The sequence below is a fragment of the Bemisia tabaci genome, chromosome 3, assembly GCF_918797505.1.
Source record: "Bemisia tabaci chromosome 3, PGI_BMITA_v3".
NCBI classification, from domain to species: Eukaryota; Metazoa; Arthropoda; class Insecta; order Hemiptera; family Aleyrodidae; genus Bemisia; species Bemisia tabaci.
This window is the reverse complement of record NC_092795.1, coordinates 48,571,175-48,590,430: the sequence shown is the minus strand read 5'-3', so window position 1 is coordinate 48,590,430 and position 19,256 is coordinate 48,571,175. Positions and strand designations below refer to the sequence as shown.

The 19,256-nt window shown below is 40.5% G+C and overlaps 2 protein-coding genes across 9 annotated transcripts in view; one reads left to right on the top strand and one right to left on the bottom strand.

The window, feature by feature from the left end:
• LOC109030563 (cGMP-dependent protein kinase, isozyme 1) overlaps positions 1-19,256 on the top strand; it is a 113,471-nt gene that overhangs the window by 21,350 nt on the left and 72,865 nt on the right. The window contains exon 1 of one of the 2 annotated variants that reach the window (XM_072298483.1): positions 3,310-3,800. The exons of the other annotated variant lie outside the window; for it this stretch is intronic. The gene's annotated coding sequence lies outside the window, so the exon portion shown is untranslated. Of the gene's footprint in view, positions 1-3,309; positions 3,801-19,256 lie in introns of those variants that run through there. 2 annotated transcript variants of the gene reach the window in all.
• LOC109030562 (uncharacterized) overlaps positions 1-19,256 on the bottom strand; it is a 106,449-nt gene that overhangs the window by 45,456 nt on the left and 41,737 nt on the right. Inside the window, exons 1-2 of one of the 7 annotated variants that reach the window (XM_072298481.1) lie at positions 14,716-14,897; positions 7,249-7,871 (exon numbers count right to left, since the gene is read on the bottom strand). The exons of 5 other annotated variants lie outside the window; for them this stretch is intronic. In XM_072298481.1, the coding sequence (XP_072154582.1) occupies positions 7,249-7,695 (447 nt within the window). In that variant the 5' untranslated portion in view covers positions 7,696-7,871; positions 14,716-14,897. Of the gene's footprint in view, positions 1-7,248; positions 7,872-14,715; positions 14,898-19,256 lie in introns of those variants that run through there. One more of the 7 variants, XM_019041585.2, reaches the window with a different exon arrangement.

The following is a 19,256-nucleotide window of genomic DNA, read 5'->3' as shown; positions in this document are numbered from 1 at the left end:
CTCTCGCAAAATGTAGCCGTATGTTAACTGAGATTGAGCTCTAATAATCATCTTCAAAATACATTTCGTCGTTTTCCGGACGGAGGAACCTAACTCCATTTCAAGGTTGCAATATTGACTAAAAAAAATCAATTTTTTTTTTACGAAGGTGTTTCTGCACAATTTTTGTCAAAACTTTTTCTGATTATTGTAAGAGATCAGAAGATAACTCAGTAAAATTTTCAGTTAGGAATGTCCAAATGTGCGATTTACTCTTTATAAATGCAATTTGCGAGAAGAAATTGCAGTTTGAAATGTACTTACGTTCTTACGTTAGGAAAACGACAATTTGTATAAATTTGTTTTCTTTTACATAGAACACTATGTCATAAAACGAGGAAATACCGTTTTTTAACTATATTCTTTTGGTGAGTTAACTTTTTAGGCGGAATGAGATGATACTATTCCATATTCCAAAAGGGTCTGGTCCGGCTCCTTATACGGTAACACGTTTTTCGAAAATATACGCGGTGAGACTGCTTAGTGCTCGTCGTACTGTACCGACTTCGAGGCAGTTTTACCAAATTCTGGCAGTCAGGTCTGACATACCTGGCTCTTCGGCTGCTGAGCTTGTTGGAGTGCGATTTCGGAGGAAACATGTTTCCCGTGCATTTTATCCAGGCTACCTGTTTTCTAGTGATATTTACAAATGACCTATTTTCCGCAAATAGAGAAGAAGAATAATCTTCACGGCAAAATATTATCAGCAAAAGTTACGGCTCTGACAGCGGCAGGTGCAGCGCGGGCAGGAGTTGTCAGAACAGACATCTTCCTTCTTGCAAGTTGTCACGACTAGGCGCTAGAATCGTTGAGTCTAGGCGCTCATTAACTTGAGAAATTATCACATTTCATGGCCGTCATAAAACTGGAGAGCTACCATTTGCCTCCTGAAGCATTCCACTAATAGTTCGGATTCCTGCACGGGACTCGGTTAATCACTTTATCTCTCAATCAAATATTTAGAATGAGATGAACTTATGGAGTGTGCGTGTTTTATGGCGCGTGGGCGTGAAATGTTTAGTGCTCCGTGCGAGAGGGTGAAATTAACCTGCCATAAACTCATCACACGAACGAGCGAGCGGCCAGCTCGCACATGGTCTATTTCTCTTCGCTTATTTCTTCAGTGAACACGTTTGGACGAACTCGACTGAATTACATCTCGTAGAGACGTTTCCGCATGACACATTTTTTTTATGGAGACATCTCTTTTCACATTTTTGTAAAGAGACTTAATTAACTTTTTCTAAAAAAATATCTACTATCTATGGGAATATGGAAAAATTGTCACTAAACTTTGACGAACAGGATAGAAACACCTGGAAAAGTGATCATGTTAAACTAATGAATTGCGGTTCGCTTGTTCACACGGTAAGTTTGATGGTATTTTTCTCGATGAGTTATACATGCCCCTTCGCACGATTTTGATCCAAGCTTCTCAAATGTTTAGAACATTTTCTTGAGTAAGTAGTAGATGTAGAATATCATAATAAATGAGGTATTATCGATAAAAATTCAGAAACATTTTTACTTGCAAGAATCCAAACAGATGATTGAAAATGAGAGTCGATTAGTTCGACAAACGTTTTATAGGATGGGATGAAAGACACTTGCAGTAAACATGGTTCCGCATTGAACTCGGCTAAATCAAAAGTTTACATCATCGCCGAGGCTCTTTATAGAACATTTCACGAGGCAAAAAGCTCGCTCGGTAAGTCAATTAAAGTTTGTTGATTCCCTAAAATTAATCAAAACGCTTTCGTGTGGGGGCCATTTGCCGGAAATCGAAGCGAAGCGTGAAGGAATGGACAAAATGATTGAAAGGTTAGCCGAACCGGGATGCAAGCCGCAGCGAAATCGTGCAGAGTAAAATATACGTATCCCCGTGATCATCGAGTCATTTCAGAGTTTACCGGCCCCACTTGGCGGTTGGCGCAAAATTAAAGAACAAATAGTTGGCAAAAGTCGGCGGGAAATCGCGGAAGGCAGAGGAATGACGTCATGAAAGTCATCTTTGTTGCCAGATCGTATCGCAGCCTCTGTCGTTTTTTAAACTAATTCACAATGGACTCGTCAATTGCGGCAACTGCGCTTGGTGTCTTCAGGGTTGCAAGTTTGATGGGATTTCTCGGGCATTTATTTCTCGTATCATTAACATAACAATGGCGAATCTGCAGAAATACTTATCTCGGATTGCGGCGTTGCAAACCTCCTGCCATATTTTATTCTCCACGGAAAAAATACTAATCGTCACTTCTTGAAAACTCCGGTGATTATTTTCCTTCTCTGTGTGAAGAATATTCTGTGCAAATTTCAAGCATGCTTTTTGTTCGGTCTCCTTTTCAAAAATAAAACAGAGGCGGAGATTTTGAACCATCGCAGCCAAGATACGCATTTTTGCAGTTTGACCGCAAATATGTGCAAACCAGTGAACTTTTAAACATTCACTGTCCGAGGATGGCGCTTTAAGGGTGGTGAGAAATGCATTTTTGAATTCAAGCGCTGGGTGCAGAAAGAGCATTCCTTGGTTGCGCCGAAAACTGAAAATTTCTGAAAATTCACCAAATAGTGTCCTCCCTAAAATATAAATTAGCAGTGGAAATTCTGAAACACCGTAACCAAGAAATACCCTTTCTGTACCCAAAGCCTCAATTACATTAACAATAACTGAGCACTGAGTCAAATGAAATGCGAGTTTAATGCACAAAATAGAAACATTTTAAGCATGATGAAGCATAGAATCACGATAAGGCAACCTTCATGATTGCAGCAGTATTAATTATCTGAAGGTGGTGGGGTGAGAGATTCTCGAGTCGAGCCGACGATGCATATGGTAAGAACCAAAGGGCAGGGAAACCTAAGAAAGTGCCTTCGATGTATGGTGTAGGCAACATTTCTTGCGTAACATGCACACGATTATCATCCGCTTGTCCAACTCTATCCACAATTTATTGATAAATATGGGAATCCGCAATAGTGTCGTTCGATTTAGGTTGCTTCCCTCCTCCTGATAAATCTTGTATCTTCACATTTTATTTTTATCGCGCTCCCTCCATGCACACTTCGCGGATATGGTGGAGAGAGAAAGTGGTGTTTTTAGGAATATTGCTGTTCGGCAACTCAGCTTAATGAGGGGCATATTTCCTCCGTTTTATTGAAACAAGCTGTTCAAGCTGCTACGATGGAGGCAATATTATAGGTGACGTCAGGTGATAGCGGAGTATCGCACCTTGATTTATTGCACGCTTTGAAAGTAACCAAAGCCGTTTAGGACGGCACCGCGGGCTCTAATACATATCTCGTCTAATTTTTGCAAACATTTCGATAGCAGTGACTAACGTGTGCGTGGTTTCAGTGTTCTAGTGCATTCAAATAGTTCATTTGACTCCTAATAATGTACATACTAGTTTAAACGTACCACTATTGTAACAAATTACAGTCGGTATAGATGTAGGTACTCGAGCATATTTTATTTCGACTACAGTAATTATTGATTTTCCTATAAGAATTCAAATTATTAGGAACGGCTGTCATTTTAAAGTTTACATTGAAGTGCTGAAAAATACTCTGATAATTGAAAACTTTTCACGATATCATAATGAAAAATAGTTCGCTAAATGAACATCATTCATCCTCGGTTGTTAAAATGATCTTTTGTGTTGTTAATACGGATTTCTTCACACATGCACTTTAGCCTGATTCATAAATGAAGGATGTCTTCAAAAGCCACTAAAATTGGATCAAAATATTAAAAATATGTGCTGGTGAGTACTGATAATCTATATTATATACATCATCTCTGTAAACTCTGGCAAGCGTCATTTAAACGCATTTAATGCTAAAGCTATGATTTTTTCTATCTAAACTCTAAACAGCGTAAATAAGGATGAGGCTTGCTCGACTGTATCAGTATCACCATTCTGTGGAAAAAACAATGTTAAGCGTAGGGTACAAGCGTGTGTTATTGCAAGTGAACCACACAAGCACCGGTTAAGATCCTTTTTTACCGAAATGATATAGAGTATACCTTTGGTTTAAATTTCTGTATCAAGGATTGTGGTCAAGATTATAAAATAGAGAGAGTTTTTTTGTCGAAAGACAGCGAAAACTGTCAAGACTGGTCCATTGTTCGTTAAAATAAATGAATGAATGAATAAAAATTGAAATAAATTATACCTTTTTTGCGAAATTGGGGAAATTGGGTCCTGCGTCGGAGCCTGGGAGGCAGAGTAGCCTCCCCTCCTCTATCTCAGACTAGATCTTATCACAGCGCACACGGCTTGGTACCTCGCGCTTGCTAATTAAGCTAATACGTGCCGGTGAGTGGGAACCATAATCAAAACGCCAATTTCATCCGGCCGTAGTTTGAGGACGGAGGGTCACGAACATAAATCGTCCTTTTATTTTGCGTAAATCCATTCTCGGCTCAAAGGAAAGGTATACTGGGAAACAGAGGGGGAGCTAGCTCAGGTGGCATTGTTCGGACACCCCGCAGAGCGCGTAATTGAACATTTAGAAACATTGGAAAGTGCAACTGTTGCGCGGGCTTTTGTCGAGGCTGAAGCTGGTTTCGGAGGTGACAGAGACTGATTTCAAATCAGCTCACTCGGGCCCTTTTAACCCGTTTTAGAGAGGATTAAACGACGACGGTTTTGGCCAATAGGTTGGGCCCACTGTCGGCCGCCTGGAGCGAACTCCGGACGTGACGACAAAGCGAAAAAACGTCATCTAAATTTCGGCATTAGCCCTCGAGCATACAAGAGTACGCTGATATTCAAACTCAAGAACGATGGAGTCAATGTAAAATTCACACGCTAAAAATGTAATCAGGTAGCGGCTTTCGATGTGAAGACCAGGAAAAGAAATTGACAGGAAATTAGTTATGGCTCATATTTCGGTTTTCTGGACTTAAATCATCAATGTTTATTTCGATTTTCGACTTTAATGCAGATTATATGTACTCGCAGATATCGTCATCAGCATATTCATGCCACAGGTCGTTTAATCTTCATGACATTCTAGTAAGGTTATAAAGTAGGTTCGCACATCCTTACAGATCAGGCGGTGCAATTTTACAATTTTCCCTGTCAATTACAAACTGAGAAAAAAGCTCGGTTATATGCGCACCGACCGTTCATTGTTTATCACCGTTCGTGCTATTCGCTATGTCAAACTGAACTTGCCAATCGTTAAACCGTAACTATTCCTTCAGTTCAGCTTCACGTGTATTTCCGTTCATACGACGAAAAGTTTCATTTATGTAAGCTGAAAGTTTGCATGACATCTACCGAAAGTTTGGTTTGACCAACGGAATATGGGGGGCATATTGAACTTGTTCAGTTCGCATGACCTATTTCCCCCACTTTTTCTCGGTTGATAATTCGTAGAATGAGGATGTGGGGGAGGGGGGGGGCGACGGCTTATGAATGCGGAGCAATAAATCCATCCTAATTACGTGTTTATTCTGACTTTAACGTCACTCCTGGAGTTTTATTTTACAAGATCGCGTTAATTGCATTATTTTTCAGAGTAGTTTCGGTAGAGAGACACGACATCTCAGCATCTTGGTATCATTTGATCATAACTCTTGTCATTTTGCTTTTTAGACAATGTAACAGAGGTCGAATTTCGTCGATCCTTTCAGGCTTCCACCGCACTAAGGACGACCTAAGTAGTATGTAGTCCTAAGTATGTACTTAGGACGACCTTTGACTGCACTTAAGTTCGGTTTAGCGCTTCTGATTGGCCGGCGATGCGGTTTGGATTCGTCGATGGATATTGCTCCTCCGTGAGAGAGAGTCGAAAAAATTCGGTTCCTGGAGCAATGAGTCATTGATATGAACTTTCAGTAAACTGACCATGGCCTAGTAGTAAAAATAGCTTAAAAAGTTTATGTTTTTCGATCAAAATCATGTCAGAAATTACTATTTCAGAGAATTCTGAAAAAAGTTAATAAAATCCTTCGCAAATTTCCTTTAAAAAATTTGAACACAGTGAACGAGCATGATAAATACTGTTCTAATCGTGTATTCGTGAGGAAAAATTGACAGATCAAGTCATAGACATGTGTTCTCGTCAAATATGAGCTCTTTGATCGTACGATTCTTGGCAATGAGCCAGTGTGTGTGTCGCTTGAAATTTCACCCGATAAAATCATCGACCGAAAATTGAACGCTCTTTCATGGAAAGAGGTTTTTGAACCCACTCTACAATCGTAGGGGTCAGCTGCTTCATTTTCTTACGTCATGTTCTTCCAAACACGCGTGGACGTAGAGAGTAAATACTGCCCTACGGGGACGGATTCGTATGTGTTACAAACTACCTTATTTATCTTCAGTAACTAATACGATTAAAGATCTCATATTGCAATTTTTCACGACGCAAAGTAAGACGTTGCGTACTCAGTGCAAAATGTCAGATTAGAACCGCTTTGTCGTAGTTCTCCTGTCACATCTTTTCCCACAGTGCTGAATTTTAAGAAGAATTTGAAGTTTAAATTCTTCAACTTATTACGGACTTCTCAGAAAATTTTGGAAAAAATCTTAGAATGTTTAACTAGACTTATTTTCTGTTTCATTCTCTCTTGGCAACCCTTAGCTTTTTTAATACTTCAAGTAGGCTAAAGAAGTAGTTTTTGTCATCCCAAAAGTTACGATGCTGTTTGTTAGGATGAAATATTTACCTCAAAAACTTCAGCTTTCCACAAGCCAATGAATACAAAGTACAAGTGCCGGTCATTAAAGGAATCGAAATATTCTCTGCGCGACACAATTTTCTAAAATTCTATGATTTTAATTTTTTTTTAAAAAAAACTTACATACCAAAATAAAACGACTTGAAAAAATGTATCATCGAAGGTTATGTTACTACATGATAAGCAATCCGTATACTCGATACATTCCTAAAGAAAAACAATAAACGCAACTCCGAACTTTTATCAAATCGTCCGAAACATTAAAGGATGTTGATTTAACAGCATTTAGACTACATAGGTATGTGTATAAAATCACACCAGCTACTAAAAATCAACAGTAAATTTTCTGATACAATTTTGTACGTAACAGGGAATTTAAATAAACCGGTCCTCTTTTCCTACTGTCATTGGCCTTAGTTGGCCTATTTTCAGCACGCAGCACGCAGCATGCATATAAGGAAAATAAATCGGGAAAAGTGATTAATTCAATAAATTTTCGTTAAATAGCATGTTCTTACCAATGAAACTCTCCACAGCTTATGCGACAAAGAGGTTAAGAACTCCTTCTTCTGAGGGTCCTTTCTGTCGGAGGGCTTAAATCCTCTCTTACAAATTATCTCGCTATTGCTCCGTTTGATCGGGTGCTGCATCGAATTACTCCTCTGGAACTGCTGGTTCTGCTGCTGACTCTGATGGCTCTGCTGCCGTGGAAAGTCATATCCATTTCCGTTCACAGCCGAGTACGAGTACTGGTAGTTTCCGGTCCCGTTGCCGATTTCCGTCGGGAACGGCCCGTTTCCAGTGCCACTCTCGTAGGCGGAAAAAGCCGAAAAAGAGCACGGCTGCCCGTTCTGGTAGGAGCTGGAAGAGCTCTCGAGGTATTGTTTGCTCTGTTGGTAGACCTGCTCCGCGCTGAACGGCTGCTCGATGTAGCTCATGCTTTGGCACTTGTTCAGGCCCAGCATTTCGAAATTTTGAGGTTATGCCGCTTTTAAAATGCGAGTAATGTCACTTCAACATCTGCGATTTGTATTCTGGGTTCGCGCACCGAAAAACCCCGCTGTTTCCCACGACTCGGCTCGGTAGCGTCCGATCATAACAAACTCAACAGGAGCGCGCGGAGGTGCTGTCAATCATTCGCCTGAAATTTCACCATTTTTGAGCCAAAAGCATTCGCTTAGAATGCGTTTGGAGGAGAGAGCCATTCCGGCTGACCAAATATCGGTGCATGTCTGGCTAGGGAAACTGCTCTTTGAATTCTAACGGGATTTATCGGACGTGATTTGCATGTCGTCACCTTCTGGCCGAAGTATCACAAGCGCCATGCGACGTTTCAAAATTTTCGCCGCCATTTTATTTTTCTACAGAGAAGTTGTTGGTTGAATTTGTTGGAAAATTTCACTGGATTTTATCGGCAACTGAAGGAAAATTTAGTGAAATTTTCGGACAGCTTCGTTGAATAATTCCTTTGTAAAAAAATAAAATGGCGGCGGAGATTTTGAAACGTCGCATGGCGCTTGTGATACTTCGGCCAAAAATATGAAAGAGAAATTGCAAGCGTGTATATATCTTCAGCCGGACGCGGCTTAGAAAAAGCCTTCAATTTTCATAATGCAACACGCACGTCCACAGAACACGATTAGTTGCATTCAGGCGTTATGATCACCTCGCTCTGCCTTCGTTGGCTTTAATGAGTTTTGATAGGGGTTCCGTGCGGTCCTATTCATATTTCGAAGGCGCCGTTGATTGGCACTGCTCCTTCGTGCTTTTGTTGAAGTTTTAGGGAAGCTTGAAAGTTGATTCGGGCAAGTAAAAATCGAGGACGAAAAGTTGCAGTTTCCCTAACAGCGTTTCCCTATTTTTCATCCATTTTATTCTATTCTATTCTATTCTATTCTATTCCTATTCTATTTCATTCTATCATCGTGAACTGTTCAAGTCAAAATATGCTTCGAGGCAAAAAGGGAAAATCATAACAGTACAGGTGTGCGCTGGTTATAACCACCTTACGATGGTCATAAAGATCAGCTTTCGGCTTACCATCGACCTCGTGATAATTTTTCAGAACAGGATTATTATTAATGATGAAGACTCTAATTTGTGAGGTATACTACGAAGCCACTCCGGTTCACCGACTGGCCTAACCGGCGAGGCGGCATTGGGACAAGTAAGTCGTGATTGATTATCTCCCGTCGCGAGTTAGGAGGAAATTATTGATAAAGTCCTAAATTATTTTCACAGCATCCGGATGTTGAGTTTTAAAAATGGCCCAGGCTCAGAGGTGTCTCAAGTGCCGTCCATTAGCTGACAAGACTTCGCGTTTAATCCGACCAAGCTCGCCTCTGGGATTGGTGTAAAAACTAGCGTCTTAACTGTCATCGCAATGCGCTGAGCCGTGTGCGCGCCACGTTGCCAAATTATATTTACTCTTATTCGTTGCCAAAATTTATCTTATCATTAATGCCATGCAATTTTGTTTTTAGTTTATTAATCAGTATAAAATACCGTGTTCTAGATCGGTAAAATCATTCGATGAAAATATATCGATCAAGAACTTTTGCACCCCCTCCAACCTTATGACATTTTTGTGACGGAGGTCCCTATCCTTTAACACGTATAACAAAAAATGGCGTAACGCTCTCCTCCTCATCTCTACCTTTAAAATGCGTATTTTATGAACGGCCTCTTATTAATTACAAATGAAATTTTAAGTCACCGTCACTTTACGACTTTACAATGTAAAGTGGGTCCTCATGAAACTTATTTCTGTGGGTGCACTCACCAGATATGAACTTTCTTCTCGCAATCCTCTGATAACGTGCCGTGGCAAAAGAATGCCGATGAAGCCTAATGCATGAACTCCAAATTTCAAATTCTAATTTCGAGGCTGAATTTCTTGTGGCATTGTATTTTAATGAAGAGCTAATAAAAGTCACCTTTTTTAATCATTTGATATTAACCCTCCTCGTGCGAAAAATGTTTTGCAGGACCTCCATAAGAAACTTACCTAACTAGCTTTGGAGAAAATGAAATCGAAACGAGAATTTCGGAACCATGCAGTTGAGAATGCATATTTTTAGCAATTTAAGCCACCGCGTTTAATACTAGTTTCTGAAGTCAATCGGCATACGCAGGTCAGGTTTTTTAGCTTTACTATGCAATGCAGGTGTCACCGCGTTAATTTTTATAATTTAGATTTCGGCCCGTATGATCCTCGCGAAGGACCGCATTTCACCGTAAAAATAAGCAAAGTTGCCACTTATAGAAGAGAAATCCACACGAACCAATGTTCAAACCTCAGTATATCATAATAAATTACTGTAAGAGGAAATCAACCGCGGTAGCCGTTGCTAATCTGTTTAGTCGGTGCCAATGTGGACGAAAGCTGCGCTGCCAACTCGTTCTTTAAAATATCGCTATTTTACATTTCTTCTTGGGAGGAAAAAAGGTTGATTTTGCAACCCTCCTTACAAATTCACGCGGTTTTAGAAATATCAGGTGTATTTTCGTGAGCGCCTGGTATAGTCATTAATCACGCGGTGTTTTCGGGAACATGGGATTGGAAAGGCGGCAAAGTGGCTAGCGTTCAAGGTTGGTGCAGTTCTTAGAAATTTTTGTTTACGGTTTTTAAAGCTAGGAAGTTTGTCACTTCTAACGGGGGACGTGGGGAAAAGATAATCCTCATGTAGGTTTTACAAAGGATGGTCTTGAGGTTAAATTTGACTGATAATGATGACCCCAAATTTTTATCCAAGTATTTCCTGAAAGCGATTATTTTCACGGACGAAGTAAACGATCCCGTTTTTTTTACTTTCTCGCTCCCCTAGTTTGGATTGGGAATAAGGCATGACATGGCGATTCGGCAAATCTAAATGGAAGAAATATGTTTAAATAATGACTTCTCGCGTAGAAAATTTTCCATTCGAAACCATAGAAATATCCCATGAATAATTCTTCCACTGCAATTCTCATTGGGACACGTGAAATTTTTGTGAACATTCTAGTCGCCTTAGCAAGAAACTAGGTTGTCTCAATGAAAACTGAATGAAAGTTCTTTTAATTCAAAGGAAAAGATTCTTTGTGAGTGGGGTTTTCCACTGTTAAAGTCACGAGGATTAATTTCCCCCTAGAAATAATCTTGTCATGTATTTTGTTGAACTCATGTTGCTACTAACATCGCACCACCGAAGCTCTTGATGAGAAAAACATGATACCATGTTGACACCAACATAGTATCAACATGGTATCATGTTTTTCTCATCAACATGTTTTTTGTGGCTTGAAACTTGCTGAAGTATTCCCCCAGATTTTAAGGGTCCTTTTTTAGGTAGGGATGAGTTTTGTATCTTTACACCATATTATTTCATAAAATCAAGCTGGAAAGAAAACTTTGCAACATCGCAATTGCAGTTGGGCTGATCTGGGCTAAATCTGCCCGTATACAACCAAGTATGCTGTCGTGCTCAGGAAGAACGCCGTATGAGCCTTCAGGCGTTGCCAGATTTGCTTCAATTAAATCAGAAATAATTGGGAAAGTTGCTCATATTTTTAGTCTGATTTTTTAGGCAATTTTGTCAGCAGTTTCATCTACATCATTTGGAAATTTCAAGGAAAAATATGCATGACTCTCCTACAAATTACGTGTTTTTCCCGAGGAAATTCGGCAACTCTCAAATGGACTGCATTTTGCAATTTGGAACTATAAATTCTAGCCCGGTTTAAAAACAACGTACGTGCCGTTAGTTTCCACATGCACATAGGTGTTTTTTCAGATAAGCCAGAATTCATAGTTCCAAATTGCAAAATGCAGTCCAAATGTTCATACGGCGTTCTTCTTTAGCATGGCAGTATGGACCAATAATTTCAAACGATTATTCGTCCGGAGATTTTAACGAGCTCTCAAAGCAAGACAAAAAGCTCACTCTAAACCATCGAGAGAACAAACATTAAACGAGCTATTTTCCGTCGCGGTTGCCCCCGAAACATCAGTCAGAGGAAGGGTGTCCCGGGGGGGGGGGGGGGGGGGGGGCTGCGGTGCGGTCCAGTTTTTCTCGAACGCTCAACGAAAGACGTATGTGTACCCGCGCGAAGAGTGATGAGTCTGAGCCGGGAGTCGATCGAAATGGGTCAGATATCGGAATCGCATCGTCGTCATCTGATTCTATCGATCGCGGAGACTGCCAGAATTTCGAGGATTGGGGTCCTTGCCAATGACCAGGCGCTGCGCGGAATACTTTTTATGAGTCATTGGTCGGCCGAGGGTTTCGAGTCGGCCCGTGAGTCATAAAAAAGGGGATTGATCTCCGCTCGAAGCTTTTCCCAGGTGCTTGAATAGCCTTCGCGTCGTATTCGATATGTCGGTGTATCGTTTGGTTCAAAACAATTGAACATAACCTCAAAAAAAATGTTAGGTTTAAGTTAGGAAAGCAGAAAAAGAGGAAATTCCCAACAATTTCACTTTCCATTGCGATGTATTACTCATAAGAATCAAAAATCGATTACAGAAAAAACCCATTTCCACAGATTACTTGATTGACTTTTGAGACTATGTTTACATGTTAAACGATCGATATCGATAGATCTCAGCGATAGAACGCCTGTTTGATGTATCGAGTGCGATCTATAATTATCCACTAACATTGAATCGGGAGCGAAAACTCTTAAAGTGTTTGGGAAAAATAACTCGTAAAATTTAGAGGCGTAACATTTGCTTGTCCGTAAGAAAAATAAACAAGAAAATGTACTTTTGTTTAGAATTGGAAACTTTCTTGCTGATTATTATTCATGCGAAAAGTGCATGAGGCTCGGTTTTTGGGCATTAAGTAAGGAAGCCTTTATTATGAATTTTGGTGCTCTAAATATCCATGTTGCTGAGGAAAATGTTTCGATTAGTATTCCTCGAAATCTAATCATTTTTGAAAACCTGGAAATCCTTTTAAGGCAATGAGAGTTCTTATTTTTGAACGATTGAAAGTCTGTCGTGGAAAATTTTTGATGAACGCTTCTCTCGCTTTATTTTTTCTTGGTGAGCCGTTTAGAGTTTTCAACAATTACCGTATCGACGAATTAATTTTGCGTCACTTATTGTCATCACTGAGAACGCCCGAAAATTCGAAAAATTTTGAGCTTAGACAAGGATGGTTAAATTTTTTGGTTAAAAAGCAGCTGCTCCAAAGCAAACTATGATTTTGTTTCACCGTAGCTCAGTTTTCAAAGAGTATTGTTCTTAGGTCTCTTCACGATTATATCCCACGTACCTGACAAATATTTTGGCACTGAAAATTTGAGAATGGTAATGCTGGTCCTTCTACTTTTCCGCTATCATTATACATATTTTCCGGGTGAAAAGTTTTCTTTCCTAAGCTATTCACGTATTTTTTTCTAAAGTTAGATATGTCCATAGTGGAGAAGTAATTATAGTTGAAACCTTAGTGTGGAACGTCATAAATAACGTTCTTTGTTATGATAACAACAAACACAAAGCATATCCGTGGATAATCTAAAGAGGAGATTTATATGATTCCGCGCTATTTTTAGTCTACAAATTATTTTTAGCAACAATATATTTCAGACCCAATCTCATGAAAATTAACCGCTTTCAAGGGCAGTGAATTTGGCCTGAGAAAGTGGCTGGTTTATGCTCAATGTTTGTACACAAGATATCGTTCAAAGTCCGCCACAATTGCCTTTGAACAACTTCTTTTGCGAGTTTTTTCTTTGGAAATTTTTCTTAAATTCATATGTTGACTCTCAAAAATCATGTACGCAAGGATTATAATACTATATAACAATGAAAACTTGTCACTCTGAGACAAACTATATCAGATGAAATATTTAAGGCGTTGAAAAAATTGATTGGCTAAATAACTTATAGGTATAAGACTGTCAAAAAATGTATACTTCTAACAAAACGTCAGATTCAAATAAATTAGTACAGCCAAAGCCTTGGATAACATGTAAGTAAATAAGAAAAATTGAGCGCATGCTAAGTTTTAAAATTTATGTCCGTGTGTTTCATTGTGGAAAGAAATTCATATAGACGCGCAGTTGATTCAATATTACAGTTTTCACTCATTCCAATGTTCTGATCTTAATTTTGACTGTTTTGTTATCAAGTCGAAAACATTGAAGCATGGTTGCACCCGAACCTTATCGAGGTTTTTAACTTAGTGATTATATCATTTGTATTGTTCAGATAGATTCGAATTTTCCATTACCAACATCGTAAAAAATAAACAAAAATGCCTAGGCTTGCTAGTCCTATCATCAAAGTAGGCAAATCGTCACGAAGCATTTGTTTTACGCGCCTGTATGCAAGTACCTAAGTTATAATTTGGATTCCTCTGAGGAGTTTTGTCCGATATTACTAGGTGCCCTTTATTTCTTATGCAATATTTAGTGAAGCCGTAAAAAACGTCTTGAATTTTGAATTTTTTTTGCCAGAGTTTGAAAGTTCAAAGTATGACAACGGCGAAAATACTTTTGTATTGATCAGTCACTGAGCATCAAACGTATTGATCAAATATTAACTTTTTAAAGTAGTGATAAAGAAACTTCTTTATAGTGCAATGTTCCGTACAAAATTGACCATTAAAACTATTCAATTTGGGCACAGTGAATTTTTCACGTTAAATTGAGACAATAAATAAAAAACGGAAGTACGACCGCCCGTAACTTGCAGTCATAATTCATTCAAAATTATTGTACACTTCCAGACTCTTGTAATCGCCCTCCCGGGCCAGGACTAATGAATTCAAAAAGCAGGCATGGCACCGGCACACAGCTCAAAGTTAAGTACGGAACAAGCGCACTTAGGTTCAAAGGAGAGGCGCCGACAATAGGGCCACGGAAGAAATGGATGAAAAATAGGGGATTAATTGCACATGCACCGGCTCCTCTTATCGCCGGCCGCTCGCTCTCTGCAAAAGCGCGTGGCCGCCGCTCGAAAATAAACGCGCAAAATTAGCCGCAGAATTTTGACGGACAGTGACAAAACGCACTTTTGACCCACGCCGCAGACGCACTCGCAGGGATTATGAGAACCTCACTGGACAGGACGCGCAACGCACACCCGGAGGAGTATTTTTACGCGGGACGGATGATCACTCCGGTCGGCAGGGATAAGACCGATTTACTCGGGGCTTTTCTCGTCGCGCGTTTTTCGAAAGAAAACTGAAAAACGCGCGCCGCGAAGCCCCCGCGTGGCAAGTTAAGCTCCGCCCAAGGCTAGGCCCCCCCTCCCCTGCCCCCGCTCCCGCAACTATTTCCTACTCCGTTTTAGCTGTGCAATAAGGCAACCCTGCTTGCAAGCCATCCGCAGCTTTGATCGGGATTTACGTTATGTCGAGATGGTGGCTACCGAAAGGCTGCGAGCATGTCGACTGTGCGCTCAAAGAACAAAAAAGAAAAGAAAAAAACTCGGCCCTGCTCTTCGAAAGCGAGTCAAAACGCTGGAGGGAGCAAACATTCTTCCATATACGAGGACATTTTTAAATAAAAATTTGGTCCAACTGCGATTTTGTAAAATTCGTCGATCGATCAAATTTCATTTAATAAAAATGACATTTTACCCAATTTTAAGATTTAATGAAAAAGGCACCCGTGTGAAAAATTGTACATCCCGATAGGGGCTTTCAAACTGACGCGAATGTTTCCATTTCTCGGCCGGACCTGCACAAAGTTCTTTGAAAATCTCAAAATTGGATCTGTGATGTATCCCAATTACATTGATTACTCTCAAAGATTCGGGGCCGAAAATTTTTGAAAGGAAACAGTCAGCAATCACATTGATGGGCCTCTCTTGTAGCCTCCATTTATAAATATATTAAATTAAACGATGCAATAACTTTAATTGGACCACATTTTTTTCAATAAGACTGAACGTTTCAAGGCTCATTTTAGACATAACGTATGTATCTTTAGTTTTCCCATGCAGATAGGTGATTCTACAAATGAGCCCGAAAGAGTAGTTCCTAGTTGCAAAATGTGGTACAATTCACCCTTAATCTGTTAGGTATTGACCCTTTAGCTTTAGGTGGAGGAACGTGCCTCGAGAAAATACGAGTTCGTTCGAAATTTGAATGTTCGTTTTCCAGGTGTTCCAGTTCAGCTTTCAGGTATTCCTCGTCCGAACACGGGAATAGACGGGTCAACTGAGGGCAGCTTTGCGCTTCGCCTCTGAAGAGATGATGTCCCGATTCCTGGCTTCTCGCTCTTTGGCTCCATGTCAAAGCGTTTTCTTTCTCGCTCTTCCTCCAGTCATCTTCCTCCTCCTAATCCTTTGTCTCTCTCTTTCTCTCTTTTCTCACATTTGTCCTGTCCGTTGCTGCCATGTTGAGCGTTAGAATATTTTCCCTGGTAAAAATTGGCGATAGGAGCTGCGTTTCAAAATACCATAGGAGTTCTTATAGCCGACTGAAGAAGGCGATAGAAAATCATATAGCTGGCTGTAGAAAGTGGAAAAAATCATACGACCGGGCTACAGGAAGCGATGAAAAATTATACAGCCGGGCTATAGTTCCTATCGCCGGGCTTTACACTTTATCGCCTGGCTGTTGTTTTTTTGCCATCGGCTAAAAAAGGCTATAAGAAATTGTGTAGAAATTCGTGTGCTTTGTAAATCCTTAAGTTTGTACGATATCACCTTAATATTTACAAAACGCACATTATATTTTCCTTTACTACATATTTTTTTCATCAATTAAAATGAGAATAATCCATACAGAGTGTGCAAACATTTCAAAGTCATGAGTTGAAAAACGCTGACTCCACGAGATTAAATATTAGAGCCTAACACAAAGCAGAGCGGCGGCGCACTGGCGCCTACGAACCTAACAGGGATACTTCACGCATTGCGCAATGCGTGAAGTATCCCAGTTAGGTTTGTAGGCGCCAGTGCGCGTTTCGCGCTGGCTGCCGCGCCGCGCCGCAGCGTGCAGGCGCTTGAAGCAACTATTTCACACCAGAGGTATTGCACAGTATCATACAAAATTGTAGGCGCTCCAACATATTAGGAATGGCAGGCATCCTTCAAAAGTACGGAGCTTTCCTCGCAAAATAAATAAAGATACTACGGCCCAAAAAGAGAGCGGTAGTCCAAAAACTCACCGAGTCCCAGCATCCGTAATTACTAACGTCTAGCATACACCATATCGCCAGGCTGTTGCTTAGTCGCCATCGGCTATAAAAGGCTGTAAGAAATTGTGTTGCCGGCTATAGAAGCTATTGGAAATCTTACAGCCGGCTGTAGGTCTATGGTATTTTGGAAAACAGATTCTACTGCCAATTTTTACCAGGGTTAGTATTAAATTTTTCAGAGAACTAGGGAAACATAATAAATAGATGAGATAGGCATGCAAGGCATAGATGAGGAATATTCCTAAGATTCGGTTTGAATGGAACGAGTTCATCAGAAAGGAACCAACCCAAAAAAATTGAGTTAAGGATGTTATTGAGTTTCACCAGCCGTTTATTTTCTCCTCCCAAAAACTAAAAGGCTAAGCACAAACATTTTTTTTTTTTTTTTTTTTTTTTTTGAAAAGAGGGGTTCAAGTTTATCTCTTACATTGAGCCTTATGCATGCAGACATAAAATTTCAAACCTCTTTGTCTCAGTTTCAACTTAATGCAGGTTGGTTCCTTTCGTCATGTGATCATGATTACGGGAGAATGACTGCCAAAAAAATGCTTGTTTGGGCTCTCCTAGAGCGAGACGAAGGGGATACCCAGTGAAAGGTTGAAAAAAAAATGAGGGAATGCCAGCTCCCAGAGAGGCTCTGGGAGGATAAGGGACTTAGGCGATATGCATTGCAGAGCGCTGTTAAAGTGGCTTTCGTATATCGTCACCTTCCAGGCAATATATCCCGGGCGCCATGCGACGTTTCAAAATTTCCGCCGCCATTTTATTTCTTTCACAGAGAAATTGTTGGATGAATCTGTTTAAAAATTTTACTGTATTTTATCGGTACCACAAAGAAAATTCAGTAAAATTTTCAAACAGCTTCGTCGAACAATCTCTCTGTAAAAAAATGAAATGACCGCGGAAATTTTTAAACGTCGCATGGCGCTTGTGATACAGTGGTCGGAAGATGACGATTTGTAACTCAATCAGGTCCAAAATTGAACCAGAGTTGCATTCGAAAATCGGGTAGGTCGTTTTTAATTGAATCAGTGAGAACGAAAACACATCAACTCGAAAAATTAAAATAACCAAGACCCACACAAAACTGCACAGTAAGTATTAGAAGTTAGTCTAAGAAAAATATGTTTGGTGTCGAAAGACAAGTGCAAAGGACACCTTAAAGGTGCAAGTTTGAACAGATGCCCTAACTTCGATGACCTGCATTAAAATTGATTGTTTTTAATTAAAATTGAGCATTTTCGAGTTACCGAGTTGGTGTGTTTTCGTTCTCACTGATTCAATTTGCGATTCTTCCCTTTTCCTTTCTCGTCGATTGGCGCACGATTAGGCAGCGTTCCTTAAGTGTTATTTCTGTTGAACGGCCGCTTTCCGTCTCCACTCACCGGGACCGGGCCGCTGCATGTGTGAACTTCGCGTTTTTTCGGGCTAAAAATAATCCCTCCTCTACGAGGCACCCCCTCCCCTCACGGGACCCCTCCCCCCCTCCGCCCACGCCGGACCTGGCGAGAAATCGTCGCGCTCGCGGGGGAGTTTTCGGGTTTTCGGAAACTCGGTAGACGTCGGGAGCCGACGCCGACGACGTCTGATTAATCGGCGACAAAGACGACGGGCAGAGCAGCTCTGACCGTGAATTCGGGGGCTATTTCGAGGCGACACAACGCAACGCGACGCAAGAGTGACAATGTTAGCGCATCTTGCACCTGCCGCATCGGCAACCACACGTGCACGTCGAGGTTTCACGGCCGACGCTTGGCTTTCAAGGCTCAAAGTCGAGAAATGCACACTTAAGGAACTGTAGGTAGTTCTACGGGCTGATTGTTGAAATTGATAGACAAAGCGATATAGACAAAGAAGACATAGGAAGTATGGAGCGAGCCTATTGGTTGAATTGGGTGGCTCTTTTAGACCATGGGGATGAATGATGGACTAACTATAGGGTCTCTCATGGGTTGCCGTTAGTTAGTCTGTTACCTTCCTTCTTTGTCCATTGCAACCACCCGCTTCTACCAATAGGATCCATCCTTATCCCTTTTGTCTTCTTCGTCTATAGCTTTTCCTATCAATTTCAACAATTAGCTCAGTCTACAATCAGTCCACGGTTGGGAATACTGAGAAATACCGGGATTCGTCATGAATGGACAGGTTTTTGGAAAAATCGTGAAATTAGATGGTTACGCTAATGGCATAGTCATGTTTTGATGAATAAAGCATAAAGATAATCAGAATTGAAGAAGATCTGTCCAAATGTCAAATTTCTATGTCCAGTATTAACGAAGATACCGCCCATCTAAAAACACGATGTACGACGGTAGTGTATACTGCGGTTTCTTCGACCTTGGTTTCATCCTTGTTTTAAGTTAAGCAATCCGTGCAAATGTGTGCATCA